This window comes from Argopecten irradians, chromosome 16 (genome assembly GCF_041381155.1).
Source record: "Argopecten irradians isolate NY chromosome 16, Ai_NY, whole genome shotgun sequence".
In the NCBI taxonomy this organism is placed as follows: domain Eukaryota; kingdom Metazoa; phylum Mollusca; class Bivalvia; order Pectinida; family Pectinidae; genus Argopecten; species Argopecten irradians.
This window is the reverse complement of record NC_091149.1, coordinates 10,444,529-10,458,756: the sequence shown is the minus strand read 5'-3', so window position 1 is coordinate 10,458,756 and position 14,228 is coordinate 10,444,529. Positions and strand designations below refer to the sequence as shown.

Below are 14,228 nucleotides of genomic sequence, written 5' to 3'. Positions count from 1 at the left end.
GTCACTTGAGACTTCGTCTCAGGTGACCTAAAAATCTTAAAAAGGGCCTTTGCGACTTGTTATCTGCAAAATATGGAATTTAACATCTAGTGTTCACCATTAGCAAGTATTATCTTGAAAATAACTGGTTTGTAAGGCAGCAATGTCTTCCTGAGAAAGAAACATTCTCATGATGTTTGAGATAGAAACCCAATATATTTTATTCTACAGGTAGCAACTAGGATTGAACTCCCATATAGTCACCTTTTCCTATCATGCAATGAGGCAGCAGGCACAATTCAAACATCATACTTGCAATGTAGGTGTTGCTGAACATTTGCTCTTAAAACTTAAAAATCCAGGAGATTACTTAGTTGACAGACGATACCATTCTTTGAATTTAACCTAATTCATGCACGTGACCCAGCAAAAAAGACACTATGATGAAGATATCTGAAGTACATCATTACAAAATACAAATCAAGTGCTAACCATTTCTCTAAAGCTCTGGGTACCGTTTCACAAAGCATATGTAACTTTACGGGTACCCGTAACTTAGGTGTGCTTTGTGAAACGGTCAAAATAACTTACATACAGGTTACAGGTACCTGTAAAGTTACGTGTGCTTTGTGAAACGGTACCCTGGTAGTTAAGGAGGAGACAAAATTGTCCAGACAAAATTGTTCTACCGACAGACAGTCAAGCTGATTCCAGTATAATCCAACTAACTTAGTTATACAGAGGCGGGGGTTGGGGGGGGGAGTATAATTAAGATACTGATATAACATTTCACTTTCATAATGAGACTATAGATATAGATTAAAACAAAAACCCTGTAATGATTGAAAATATATCTGTTAAACTATATGTCTAAGATAAGTCTACTACATACAATTTCTCTTAAATGTTTCTGTTTCGTATAATTTTAACATACACCCTAATGTTTAACTTTTTTTTTTTTACCATATTATCTGAAAATCACTAAACTTTTGTTTCATATCAAAGATGCTCTCCTATGTTTAACTGTTAAAGATGCTCCACCCCTGTCAGAGCATAAATGATATTCATCACTTGAACAATAATTGGTGTTAAATCGTGTATATATATGTCTAATTAACACAAAAATATAATATAAAATAATCTATTTTGCCTTTGATGCATGCGCAATCAGTACTTCATTCCATTTCGGATTTAGTGCCACCAAATTTTTTTCAGGATGCAATCAATTATTTTTTGTAATTTCAACTTGAAGTAAAATTACAAGCTCAAACTTTCCAATGGTGGAATGGTGTGAAATAAACAACTTTTGTAATTGAAGAAAAATACTAATTCATCTGCTCCTGTTTTTGATAGTGTGAACCAAAAAAACATTTGTCAGCGATGGAGCATCTTGTGTGCATCAAGGTGTGTATTAAAAAAACCTTGAAGGTGCATGCTGGGGTATATCTGCCTATCATACCAATGGTGGAGATGCTAAATCACTCATGTAAGTTTCAGTCAAATCGCACAGGTTAGAAGAACTTGAGAAGAGGTTCAAAATGTGTTTTTCAGATGGGGGCTGTGGCGGGCCCATCTTGGATTTGGGATTGATCCGAAAAATAACAACACTTTTCAGGAACCATGTCAGGATCATTTCATGCAAGTTTCAGTCAAATCCACATGTAGGAACCTTGAGGAGAAGTTCAAAATGTGTTTCAAGGATGGCGGCTGTGGCGGCCATCTTGGGATTTCGGATCGACCCGAAAAAATAACAACACCCCTTTGTCTCGGACATGTCAGGATCATTTGTTGCAAGTTTCAAGCAAAATCGACTGGTAGAACTTGAGAAGAAGTTTCAAAATGTGTTTTCAAGATGGCGGCTGTGGCGGCCATCTTGGATATTCGGATCGACCCGTAAAATAACAAACACTTTATCAGGACCATGTCAGGATCATTTCATGTAAGTTTCAGTTTGTCAAAATCACACCGGTTTGTAGAACTTGAAGAAGAGGTTCAAAATGTGTTTTCAAGATGGCGGCTTGTGGCGGCCCATCTTGGATTTCGGATGGTTTCGAACCGAAAAATAACAACACTTTGTCGGGACCATGGATCAGGATCATTTGATGCAAGTTTTCAGCCAAATCGCACTGGTTGAACTTGAGAAGAAGTTCAAAATGTGATTTTCAAGATGGCGGCTGTGAGTCGGCTATCTTGGATTTTCTTTTTTTTTCCCGATCGACCCCGAAAAGAATAACAACTACTTTATCAGGACCATGTCAGGAATCATTTCATGTAAGTTTTCAGTCAATCGCACCGGGGTAGAACTTGAGAAGTCGGTTCAAAATGTGTTTTCAAGATGGCGCTGTGGCGGCCATCTTGGATTTTTTTCGGATCGACCCGAAAAATAACAACACTTTATTCAGGACCATATCAGGATAATTTCATGCAAGTTTTCAGTTCAATTCACACCTGTAAGAACTTGGAGGAGAAGTTCAAAAATGTGTTTTTCCAAGATGGCGGGCTGTGTGCAGGCCATCTTGGATTTGGGGATTGTATCGTGAAAACTTAATCAACCACTTTATTTAGGACCATGGTCAGGAATCATTTCATGCCAAGTTTCAGCTCAAATCCCACCTGTAGAAACGTTGAGGAGAAAGTTCAAAAATGTGTTTTTCAAGATGGCGGCTGTGGCGGCCAATCTTGGGATTTCGGATCGAACCCTGAAAAACTAACAACACTTTATCAGGACCATTGTCAGGATCATTTCATGTAAGTTTATCAGTCTCAAATCACACCGGTAGAACTTGGAGAAGAGGTTCAAAATGTTGATTTTCAATGATTGGCGGCTGTGGCGGCCCATCTTGGATTTCGGATCGACGCCGAAAAATAACAACACTTTGTCGGGACCATGTCAGGATCATTTGATGCAAGTTTCAGCCCCAAATCGGCACTGGTGTTAGAACTTGAGAAAGAAGAAGTTCAAAATGTGGTTTTCAAGATGGCGGCTGTGTGCGGCCATACTTGGATTTCGGATTCGACCCGGAAAAATAACATACACTTTATACAGGACCATGTCAGGATCATTTCATGTAAGCAATTTCAGTCAAATCGCACCGGTAGGAACTTGAGAAAGAGTTCAAAAATGTGTTTTCAAGATGGCGGCTGTGGCGGCCATCTTGGATTTCCGGATCGACCCCGAAAATAAACAACACTTTATCAGGACCATATCAGTGATAATTTCATGCAAGTTTTCAGTCAAAATCCACACGCTGTAGAAATTGAGGAGAAGTTCAAAATGTGTTTTCAAGATGGCGGCTGTGTGCGGCCATCTTGGATTTGAGGATTGATCCGAAATTATAACAACCACTTTATCAGGACCATGTCAGGATCATTTCATGCAAGTTTCAGTCAAATCCCACTGTAGAACTTGAGGAGAAGTTCAAAATGTGTTTTCAAGATGGCGGCTCTGTGTGCGGCGGCATCTTGGATTTCGGATTCGACCCGAAAAATAACAACACTTTGTCGGGACCATGTCAGGCATCATTTGATGCAAGTTTCAGCAAATCGCTCTGGTAGAACTTGAGAAGAAGTTCAAAAATGTGTTTTCAAGATGGCGGGCTGTGGCGGCCATCTTGGATTTCGGATCGACCGAAAAACTAACAACACTTTGTCGGTACCTTGTCAGGATCATTTGATGCAACCTCGCACCTGAAGAACTTGAGAGAAGTGCAAGATGGCGGCTGGGGTGCGGCCATCTTGGATTTCGGATCAACCCAAAAAATAACAAACACTTTCGTCAGGTCCATGTCAGGAGCTCTTTTCATGCAGAAGTTTCAGCCTAATCACACTGGTAGATAACTTGAGAAGAATTTCAAAAATGTGAATAAGTTACACGCACGGCGGACGTGCGACATACTGTCGGAACGGCGGCACGGCGCACAGCGGTGACGGCCGGACGACGACGGGACGAAACCATGACGGGGATCTTAGGTTCATCCTGACCCTTCTGGGTCAGCAATGGACCCCCTCAAAACCTTGAAGGTTGCCCATGCTGGGCAGGCTATATCTGCCTATCATACCAATGGTGGAGATGCTAATCACTCATACCTATGATTCTGTTTCATATGAATTAACATATATCCGATATGTTGATGTAAAATAGATATCCCAACTACCTATATATGATATGGTCCCATTGTTAGTAAAGACAATAATGATAAACTCATATGTATTTGTTTGAACAGGTCATATAAGTATAAGTATAATACTGGGTCAAGGTCTATAACTCGGCCGGCCATATAATACTACCCAATTTCAGAAAAAGTATTATTATTAACCAACCGTATAGGATATAATAATAGGAATACTCTCAATCGACAGCCAGATAATTTATCTTTATTTTGGTATATGATACAATATATATATCATGCCGTATAAATGTCACTAGGTATCCAAAAACATCGGAAAACAGCCAGATTTCAACTGGTCGGACACTGTGGTGTCCTCCGATTAACACGCCAGGGCTCTAATGGGTAGTTCAAAAACCACTGCATGTCAACACTTCAGCGTCATAAGAATGAAAGTTTGTAGAAAACAAACTTACCGGTTAGTAAATCCCTGGATAAATACCATCCATTTGCCTAACGTAGCCCTTTGAAATTTCCGATTGAAAAAAATTATGTCTCTAGCCGCCATGTAAGTATGTGTGCAGTAGATTTGTTTTGTCGGCGTTGATTGGCTCTCGAAAATTAATTGACCAATCAACGCCGAGAAAACAAATGTACTACACACATATCAACATGACGGCTAGAGACACGCATTTTTTCAATCGGAAATTTCAAAAAGTTTTTTTTTTACCAAAAACTTTAATTCCTATGAAGCTGAAGTGTTGACATGCAGTGGTTTTTTGAACTACCCATTAGAGCCCTAGCGTGTTTTATCGGAGGACACCACAGTGTCCGACCAGTTGAAATCTGGCTGTTTTCCGATGTTTCTGGATACCTAGTGACATTTATACGGCATGATATATATTTATTGTATCATATACCAAAATAAAGATAAATTATGTGGCTGTCGATTGAGAGTATTTCTATTATTATATCCTATACGGTTGGATAATAATCATACTTTTTTCTGAAATTGGGTAGTGTTATATGGCCGGCCGAGTTATAGACCTTGACCCAGTATTATATACTTATACTTATATTATAAACTCATATATATGTAATTGTTTGACTTCATCTCTGACAGCATGCTAATAGATCATATAGTCAATAAAGCATGGTGGTAATGCTTACAGGGAGAAAACAAATCATGCACAAGGGGAAGTAACTCATTACAAAAATTTAATCTGCCACAGTACCACCATCACAATCAGGTTATCATGTGAAGGGAGGCAACTCTTCCAGTCAAGATTCACTTATTGATTTGTATTTGCATGGTTTTTTACTGATACATGATTATTATGATGTAAAACATTTCCACATAAAGAGAAATAAGGTGGTAGTAAATATTTTCATTGTAGAAGAAAACGAAAACTTCCATTTCAAATACTCAATTAAGGAATTAACAATAATTAAGTTTGGCCTTGATGACAATGTTTCAGGCCACAAAAATGAGGTGATTGAGATGTATACTATCAGAGAAGAAGTTGTTTATATGGAAATAGCCAAAATACCCCTTTTGGCCCCGCCCCTGACCTCAGGCCCCTGAAGGGGTCAGTCCCATCATTTGTACAATTTTGAATCCCCACCCTACAAGGATGCTACCATTGCATTATGAGAGCTACCCCAAGCTTAGTTTCAGAGAAGAAGTTGTTTATATTGAAATAGACAAATTGACCACTTTTGACCCCGCTAATCAGGCCCCCAGGGGGTCAGCCCCATCATTTGTACAATTTTGAATCCCCACCCTATAAGGATGCTACCATTGCATTATGGATGCTATCCCATGTTAAGTTTCAGAGAAGAAGTCATTTATATGGAAATAGTCAAATTAGCCCTTTTTGACCATGCCCCTCAGGCCCCTGGAGGGTCAGCCCCATCATTTGTACAATTTTCAATCAGTATAACCCAAAAGGATGCTACCAGTCAAATTTTGTTGAATTCCGATTGGTTTTGGAGAAGAAGTTGATTGTTACGGACGCTGGATGCCGGATGCTAGGGTATGGCATAATAATATAAGCTCACCTTGGTCCTTCAGACCAGGTGAGCTGTGAGCTAAAGAAATAAAAGGGGAGGGGCTTATTTATTAACAGAGTGTAGGTAATGGACAAAAAAATCAGTCATGTTTTAAATACTCATGGTACATTGATCTGTCACTGTGACAGTAAACATACATACCGGTATGCCTTTTATCCTTTAGATGTATTCTTATGTTGTGATTCATATGTAAGAGACTCCTAAGGTCATGTTATATGGGATACAATTCTAATGTTAGAGGCATCATATGTACACCATTGTTAAATCCATGGGATGGGGGCGTTTATAAAACTTCAACTCTTCTCCAGAAAAGGGAAGGGGCGCTTATAAGGGGAGGGGCGCTAATTACGGCGAATACAATACGTCAAGCTCATACCGTTTAAAAAATTCTCAACAATGACAACCTACCTTTTTACCATTTATACTTAGGGAGGATAGGTACAGCCATATCAGGGTAGGTACAAACTCCAGAGTGAATCTTTTCAGTCCAAGCTCTCGTGTTCTGTAAAACTCAAACAGCTGGTGGTAAACAGGCTCTAGTGACTGAAAACAAACAAATAATGGTGACTTATATGATATAAATGTCGGAGTGATGAAAATACTTATCTAGAATGTAATTCATACTGCTGTTATTAAAAAGTGAATAATTCAATAATAAATGTGTCAAGCAAAGGGATATATACATGTGTATTGTTTTAGGTGGTGTAGAGGTTAGTTCAACCACTGGTATTTTTTTCATTAAACTGTTTTTTTCCCCACGCATGGACTTGAAAAGGTCAGGGGTCACCTATTTCATTGCAGGGACATAAATGTGGTCTCAGGGTCATGAAACAATCTAAAACTGTCTTAACTTAAGACTTGGACAATCAAATATGATGTTACAAAATAAGTATGCCATTTCTGATGTCTAAACTTAAGTCTAAAGATTGTGCCATGATCCTGAAGCCTGATCTTTAATAATAAAGGATAGATTTACTCATTTATAAAGTTATATGTATTTTATTATATAAAAGAGAAATGCATTTAGCACAAATTTTCAGGAACTCAAATAGATTACTGTAATTATATTAACATTTACGGAGACTAATTGACCGATTACCAGATGGTTTATAACCACGCCCCATGCTCGTACATGCACGTGTACCCATTCAATGTTGTAGCATATTCATACACGATACAAAATTCAAAGTCACGTGCAGTACCCGATTGACAGCTGGCGAACCAATGAAATGAAGTTTTAGTATCTAGACAAGACCAGAACCCACCATAATTCTTTCAACCCCCGAATACACATTTAGGCTCTTCTTAATCAGAGACTAGACCAGTCCATTATGTAAATTCAGGGGTGAGTGAGTAAAAGAAAATGTAGCTTACCTCAAGTGATGGAAGACTATCAAACAAACAGTACAGTACAAATTGTTCTGTATTACTGGTACTAATTTGGCTTAATTCTTTCTGTTCAACGGCCTGTGAATAAAGTATACTTAACTTTGAAAACCCTATGATCTACCAGATGGCATGCAAAAAACAGAAGTTGATAATTTTTTATTTGCATTTGGTTTACATTAAAATTAACTTTATATATATGACATCAATTTAGCCAGGTTATTTTTTATTAAGGAAATTCTTGATTACTGCGGCCCTAGTAATAAATGCAGATGTACTAAAATTCTTAAACCCCTGGAAGAAAAATACTATTCTCTATTTCCATATTGCAGAGTTGATCTGCCCTTGCAGGTAATGTATCGATTCTGACATTATGTGTTTGCGAGAGCAACGTCCCATACATAGCAAAACCCTTCGAATAACCCTCATTTCCATCAAACTGAGAAATTTTCAAACATGATATACATATTTTTCAAATTGATATTGCTATCAAAAAACCACTTTCATAAAAGTTCAAAACGTTGAAAATCACGGTAATTAAAATGTCATTGACACTAACTGTTTGCTTTAAGTTTGAGACCAGACATTTTGACTGTCAATGATCCAAAATGACCAACCTTGGATGAGTCAAATACCCTGTATTCCTCGAACTATTGATCTAGTCCCCTGCTGTTCGAGTTACAAGGGTTTTACTGTAATTACCTATCTATAGCTGAAAGGTTGACATTTTATTTCTAACATAGAATGTCTTTGTGGTGGGACACTGGGTTATAACTATTATAATTATTGACCATTAGCCATGGGTTCATTAGAATCTAGTCCCTTGGATCAATTCTCAAAAGATCCAAAATCATATTACAGACTGAGTTAATAGTATCACTGACTAATGTAACATTTTCCTGCACATTCATCAGAGTCCAAGATCTAATTATGAAGTCTGCATGCTCTTAATGTTTTTGAATACACAGATAGTTTTTAAAATGTAAATTAAATGTAAAACAAGTTTGAAAATTTTATAGAGGCGCAAATATTATTAGCTTACCGTTAATATTATTAATTATTGATTCCAAAACATTTAAAAAAATATTTTTAAAACCCTATAACCTGTGTTGTCTTATTTCCTGACCTCCTCTTCATTAAAGCATAGTATACAAGTAGTTACAGTGATTTTTCACGTTATTTGGGGAAAAAAGGTTTTTGACACAAATTGGGAATTTTCGATCGCGAAAAGAGCTTTTTTGGGGAAAAGTTACCCATTACTGAGTTTGGTGTTATAGGTAATTAAATATTGTATAACTGTTTTATTTAATGTTACATGCTGTTCTTACATGGACCTGTATTGTATCAACAAAACAATCTTTTATCAGGACAGCTTTTTTTTTTATCCTCAGCAATTCAATTTGGGAATTTTTCCTTGCAATTGGGGAAAAATATATAGGGGGGTTTGGCATTGGGAATGGGGTCATTTACCAACCCCAATTATATAAGGAGAAAAATCATGGAGTTGCCTTATATAACTGTGTCATGCAATTACATGGAATAATGTATTGTTTTGTGTTGTAAATTCATCTTTAGACCATTGATAAAAACTTTATCTATATTTTATACGTTATATTTGTTATTGATGATTTAAACTTCTATTTTTTTGCTTTGAAACGTAATGGGCCTTAAATGTCAAATGGTTGACTATCAAAACAGAAATCGTCATGTGAGATGGACATTACCACACTGAACTGTTTTAAGCTATATGATAGTATATTGTGTCAGAGTTTGGACTTGAAACCCAATCATGATCAGCTTATATACCAGTAATGATTGATTTTAGGCTTTCTATCCCAGCCTATTTCTGTAGTTCATATATGTGATCTCAGTACCACAAACCATATTAGTTTTTTCTGCACGTCATATTCATAATGAATGTTGTACTGGATACTGTAGTTTACTTCTCTTGAAGATGTTTTTGTGCCAGCTACCGTATTTGCAGTAATTATAGCAGTAAGCCTGCATATGCATTTTTTACTTTAGAGACGCAGCATTACATTATGATTAAAAACTGAAAAGCCTTGGAATTTCCAAGGATCTTTAGGGTCAAATAAACAGAAAGGAAAACCATAAATTATGCCTTTTAATATTTACCTTATAACCTCTAACCTCGTTAACACTTCACCAGAGCTAGAGGGTGGGAGAGTCTTACTTTGTATTTGGAGAACCACTCTCGCATATAACCATCTGACCAGAGAATGCTGGCGAAATGGGAGACTCTTACCTTGTACTTGGAGAGCCACTCCCTCATGGCTCTTGGAAGAGCCATTTTACCACAATTTGTAACCTCACACAGTTACCATCTGAGCAGCGATTGCTGGCGATATGGGAGTCTCTTACCTTGTACTCGGAGAGCCACTCCCGCACGGCTCTGGGAAGAGCCATTTCACCACAGTTTGTAGCCTCACACAGTAACCATCTGACCAGAGAATGTTTGCGATATGGAAGTCTCTTACCTTGTACTCGGAGAGCTACTCCCGCACGGTTCTGGGAAGAGCCATTTCACCACAGTTTGCCTACACATGCCATCACACTGACCATCCTGACCAGGAAGCCACTTGGCAATATGGGAGTCTCTTACCTTGTACTCGGAGATGCCACTCCCGCATGGCTCTGGGAAGAGCCATTTCACCACAGTTTGTAGCCTCACACAGTAACCATCTGACCAGAGAATGTTGGCGATATGGGAGTCTCTTACCTTGTACTCGGAGAGCCACTCCCGCACGGCTCTGGGAAGAGCCATTTCACCACAGTTTGTAGCCTCACACAGTAACCATCTGACCAGAGATTGCTGGCGATATGGGAGTCTCTTACCTTGTACTCGGAGAGCCACTCCCGCACGGCTCTGGGAAGAGCCATTTCACCACAGTTTGTAGCCTCACACAGTAACCATCTGACCAGAGATTGCTGGCGATATGGGAGTCTCTTACCTTGTACTCGGAGAGCCACTCCCGCACGGCTCTGGGAAGAGCCATTTCACCACAGTTTGTAGCCTCACACAGTAACCATCTGACCAGAGATTGCTGGCGATATGGGAGTCTCTTACCTTGTACTCGGAGAGCCACTCCCGCACGGCTCTGGGAAGAGCCATTTCACCACAGTTTGTAGCCTCACACAGTAACCATCTGACCAGATTGCTGGCGATATGGGAGTCTCTTACCTTGTACTCGGACAGCCACTCCCGCACGGCTCTGGGAAGAGCCATTTCACCACAGTTTGTAGCCTCACACAGTAATCACCTGACCACAGAATTTTGGCGATATGGGAGTCTCTTACATTGTACTCGGAGAGCCACTCCCGCACGGCTCTTGGAAGAGCCATTTCACCACAGTTTGTAGCCTCACACAGTAACCATCTGACCAGAGATTGCTGGCGATATGGGATTCTCTGGCGATATGGGAAACTCTTATTCAGCAATGATATATCCAGTTACTTTATCCATTCATCTGTAAAGTATATCAAAATGTTTACAATTTTACAACTTTAATTCGCTATACAACAAGTTTGTAAAACATGCTTATAACCAACTCCAAAGGAACGGAATCAAAGTTTGTTGTATAGATATAGAGCGATTGGAAATAGATGTTGTCTTAAAGTTATATATGTGCTGTAATTTTCATAATCATGAATCAAGATAAGTTTGTAAGTATATTTGCAGTTTAAGCAGTCCCAGTTTTAATATGCGTTGCTCTGGCACTGCTCTCCAGAGTAACGAATAACATATATATTTAACTAATGCAAATGCATTAACAGGAGTAATAAAACATGCTTTTTTAATAGTCAGAATAATGAAACTTTTGGAAATTTAAACCCTTCAGAATTAAATAAAAAATATCCGCCCAGCATACGAGTACAAAAAATCATATCGTCACATTCATGTCAACATATGTTTTAGTATGATAGACAATTATCATATCAAAGAATGCAATTGTTGTTTTGTCCAGGGACTGTCTGGTCTGTCGAACCACCTCATGTATCATGTTTTAAGTAGAAATTTGTTTGTTTGTCTCAATCATGAGTTACATATCGATCTACTTTAAATTATGTCCTTTTCATAGGCTTTTGTTTTAGGTCTTCTTGAAATAGAAAAGAAAATAAACTAGAAGTGCTTTGCTCTTTCTGTTCCTCATATGATTAATATTAATTACTGTAATTTGTGATTTGTTATATATACCGGTACCGTAATCTACCCAATTCTGTATTTGCATATTACAGAGTTATCTTCTCTTGCGGGTAGGTATTGTGACGTCATGTGTTTGTGAACATAACGTCATACTTTTCGAAAAAAACGACATGATTTGCGCTCACAAAATAATGACGTAACAATTGATACCTGCCTGCAAGGGAGCTAACTCTGTAATATGCAAATACGGAATAAGAGCCCATGTCCCTATAAGCACCCTTCCCCATTTTGAGGCCTCAATTTCAATTGCCAAGGCATAAATAAAGACCGAACCTGTATAAGTTTGCAATAATTGTGCCTTATCAAAGCACCTTTTCATTTTTTTTTTAATTTTCTTAAATGCCTGGGCACTTATTGGGCCGAATATGGTAATTCAAATCAACATGTCATGCTAATGAAATGGACTCCTCTGTGTCCCCTCCGTAACCTTTTGTAATTTTAATTGCAATTTGTTATTAACATTTCTCGCACAGGTGCATTCAAAGTTAATCAAATTAACTGCTCTTTTATGATGAGAGTTGATGTGTTTCGAGTCACCATGTGGTTATGTTCCACATTTTGTCAGAACACAGTTGATTGATAAACAGAAAATCTGTAAATTGTCTAGGCTACAGACGGCCTGTATCGCCACCTGGTGTTTTTTTTTGAGTAATTCTGTAATTTAGTAATTAATGATTCAAAAATCACAAAGACAAATTGCATGACCCCACAATTTGTTTAATTTTGAATCCCAACCATAAAATGATGCTATAGAAACCATACGAATATGCTATCCAATACATATAGTTTCAGAGACGAAGTAATTTATATGAAAATAGTAGCCTAATTAACTGAAGCTCTGTTCTGGTTACATTAACGTACGCAAAAGTACATACTGAGATCAATGACCTGCATGCATGGATGGATAAAAAAATATCATGCTTCCGGTTTAACCTATTCCGGTTGGTGCTTGCTCCAGTACTGCTCTCCACAAGGCACAGTATAAATATATTTAACTAATGCAAATGCAATAACTGGAGTAATTCAAAAAAAAACATTTTTTTTCCTTTTAAATAATGATAATAACGCTTTCGAAAATTAAAAGCCATGGAATGCAGTCAAAATATCCATCAAACGAAGATGAGCACAATTAAGGAATCATGAGGTCATATCATGTCGGCAAATGACGCGAATTCATAGGATTTGCATATGTGGTAACCCAGGCCTGTGGCACTGGAATGCTTTTGGCACTACATGGAGTCATGGACACAGTTAAACAACGTCCAAATCCTAATCTTTGAGTTCTGTTTCAATTAAATGTTTTATTATGCTAGAAAACTATTATATCATATACTAATTATATAATATAGGTCTACTTTAAAGTATATCCTTTTATTTTTAAATTTTGTCTTCTACTTGATATAGAAAATAAAAAAGAAATTAAACTAGTACCGTGCATGATTTATATTATTATCAGGTTGTCACTTGATAGACTGTAACTTTGGAGAAAATAATTACTTAATAGGGCTACTAACATTATAATATTTACTAAAATATTACTTAATGTTTTTGCTAAAGGTATTGAAGTTTGTCGAAATTAATGCAGTTTATAATTTACTCGTAATCTATCTGATGTTTTCTGTCAATAACCAAATATATATATGTTTCAAAACGAAAGTCGTAGCTTCACTAGCCAGTGACAGGGCACCTGTTCAACTCAGGGCATATAAACAGGTGTTACTGCAGCAAAATAACATATATCGATCGAACTCAAGGACAAATCGACAATAAAATATACAAAATGAATAGACATCTCAAAATAAAACATGCATCACAACTTAATCTAACACTAGCTAGTCAGGAAATATACAAACCGGTCAATTTGATCCTCAAGTTGCAGACGAATTGTACTCATAGTGCTACCATGACACTTCCGCAAAATACACCTTCACTTCCGGTATAACGGAGTGAATGAGAAAATCCATATTAGTTTGCCAAACAAAGGTGTTATATGTGACCCAGTGGTATTCTAGCTGAGTTAAAATGCAATAACACGAATTCCCTAAGGTCAAATGTGCAGGCAATGACGAAAACATTGATTTACATCGATCGATGCTGAATGTCAAGGTCACAACAGGTTTTATAGGTAGCACACCACTAATTTAATTGGAAGCTATAAGTGTGGGTTTTTTTTAATTTATTTTTTAAATGTAAGAAGTCTTATAATCTCAGTTGTTTTTTTTTTCTTAAAATGAACAATATCTTATTTTTCTTTATTAAAATTTAAAGGCAAAAATGGGACGTAAAACGAGATTGTTAATTTTATAATCACACACACACACACATATATATATACATGTATAGTTATAAGCTTATATCTACTGGTGCTTGTCATCACACTCGGAACAATTTAATTAAAATAAATTAGATGTTAATTTTCTTGATACGGATCGTCTTATTTTTTTATATTTTTTTTTTTC

At 37.3% G+C, this 14,228-nt stretch overlaps 1 protein-coding gene across 1 annotated transcript in view; it reads right to left on the bottom strand.

Moving 5' to 3' along the window:
• LOC138310896 (hyccin-like) overlaps nt 1-9,855 on the bottom strand; it is a 61,322-nt gene extending 51,467 nt beyond the window's left edge. Inside the window, exons 1-3 of the mRNA XM_069252222.1 lie at nt 9,811-9,855; nt 7,533-7,625; nt 6,567-6,701 (exon numbers count right to left, since the gene is read on the bottom strand). Coding sequence (XP_069108323.1) covers nt 6,567-6,701; nt 7,533-7,625; nt 9,811-9,855 — 273 coding nt within the window. The remainder of the gene's footprint in view (nt 1-6,566; nt 6,702-7,532; nt 7,626-9,810) is intronic.
• Between the last annotated feature and the right edge of the window lie 4,373 nt (nt 9,856-14,228).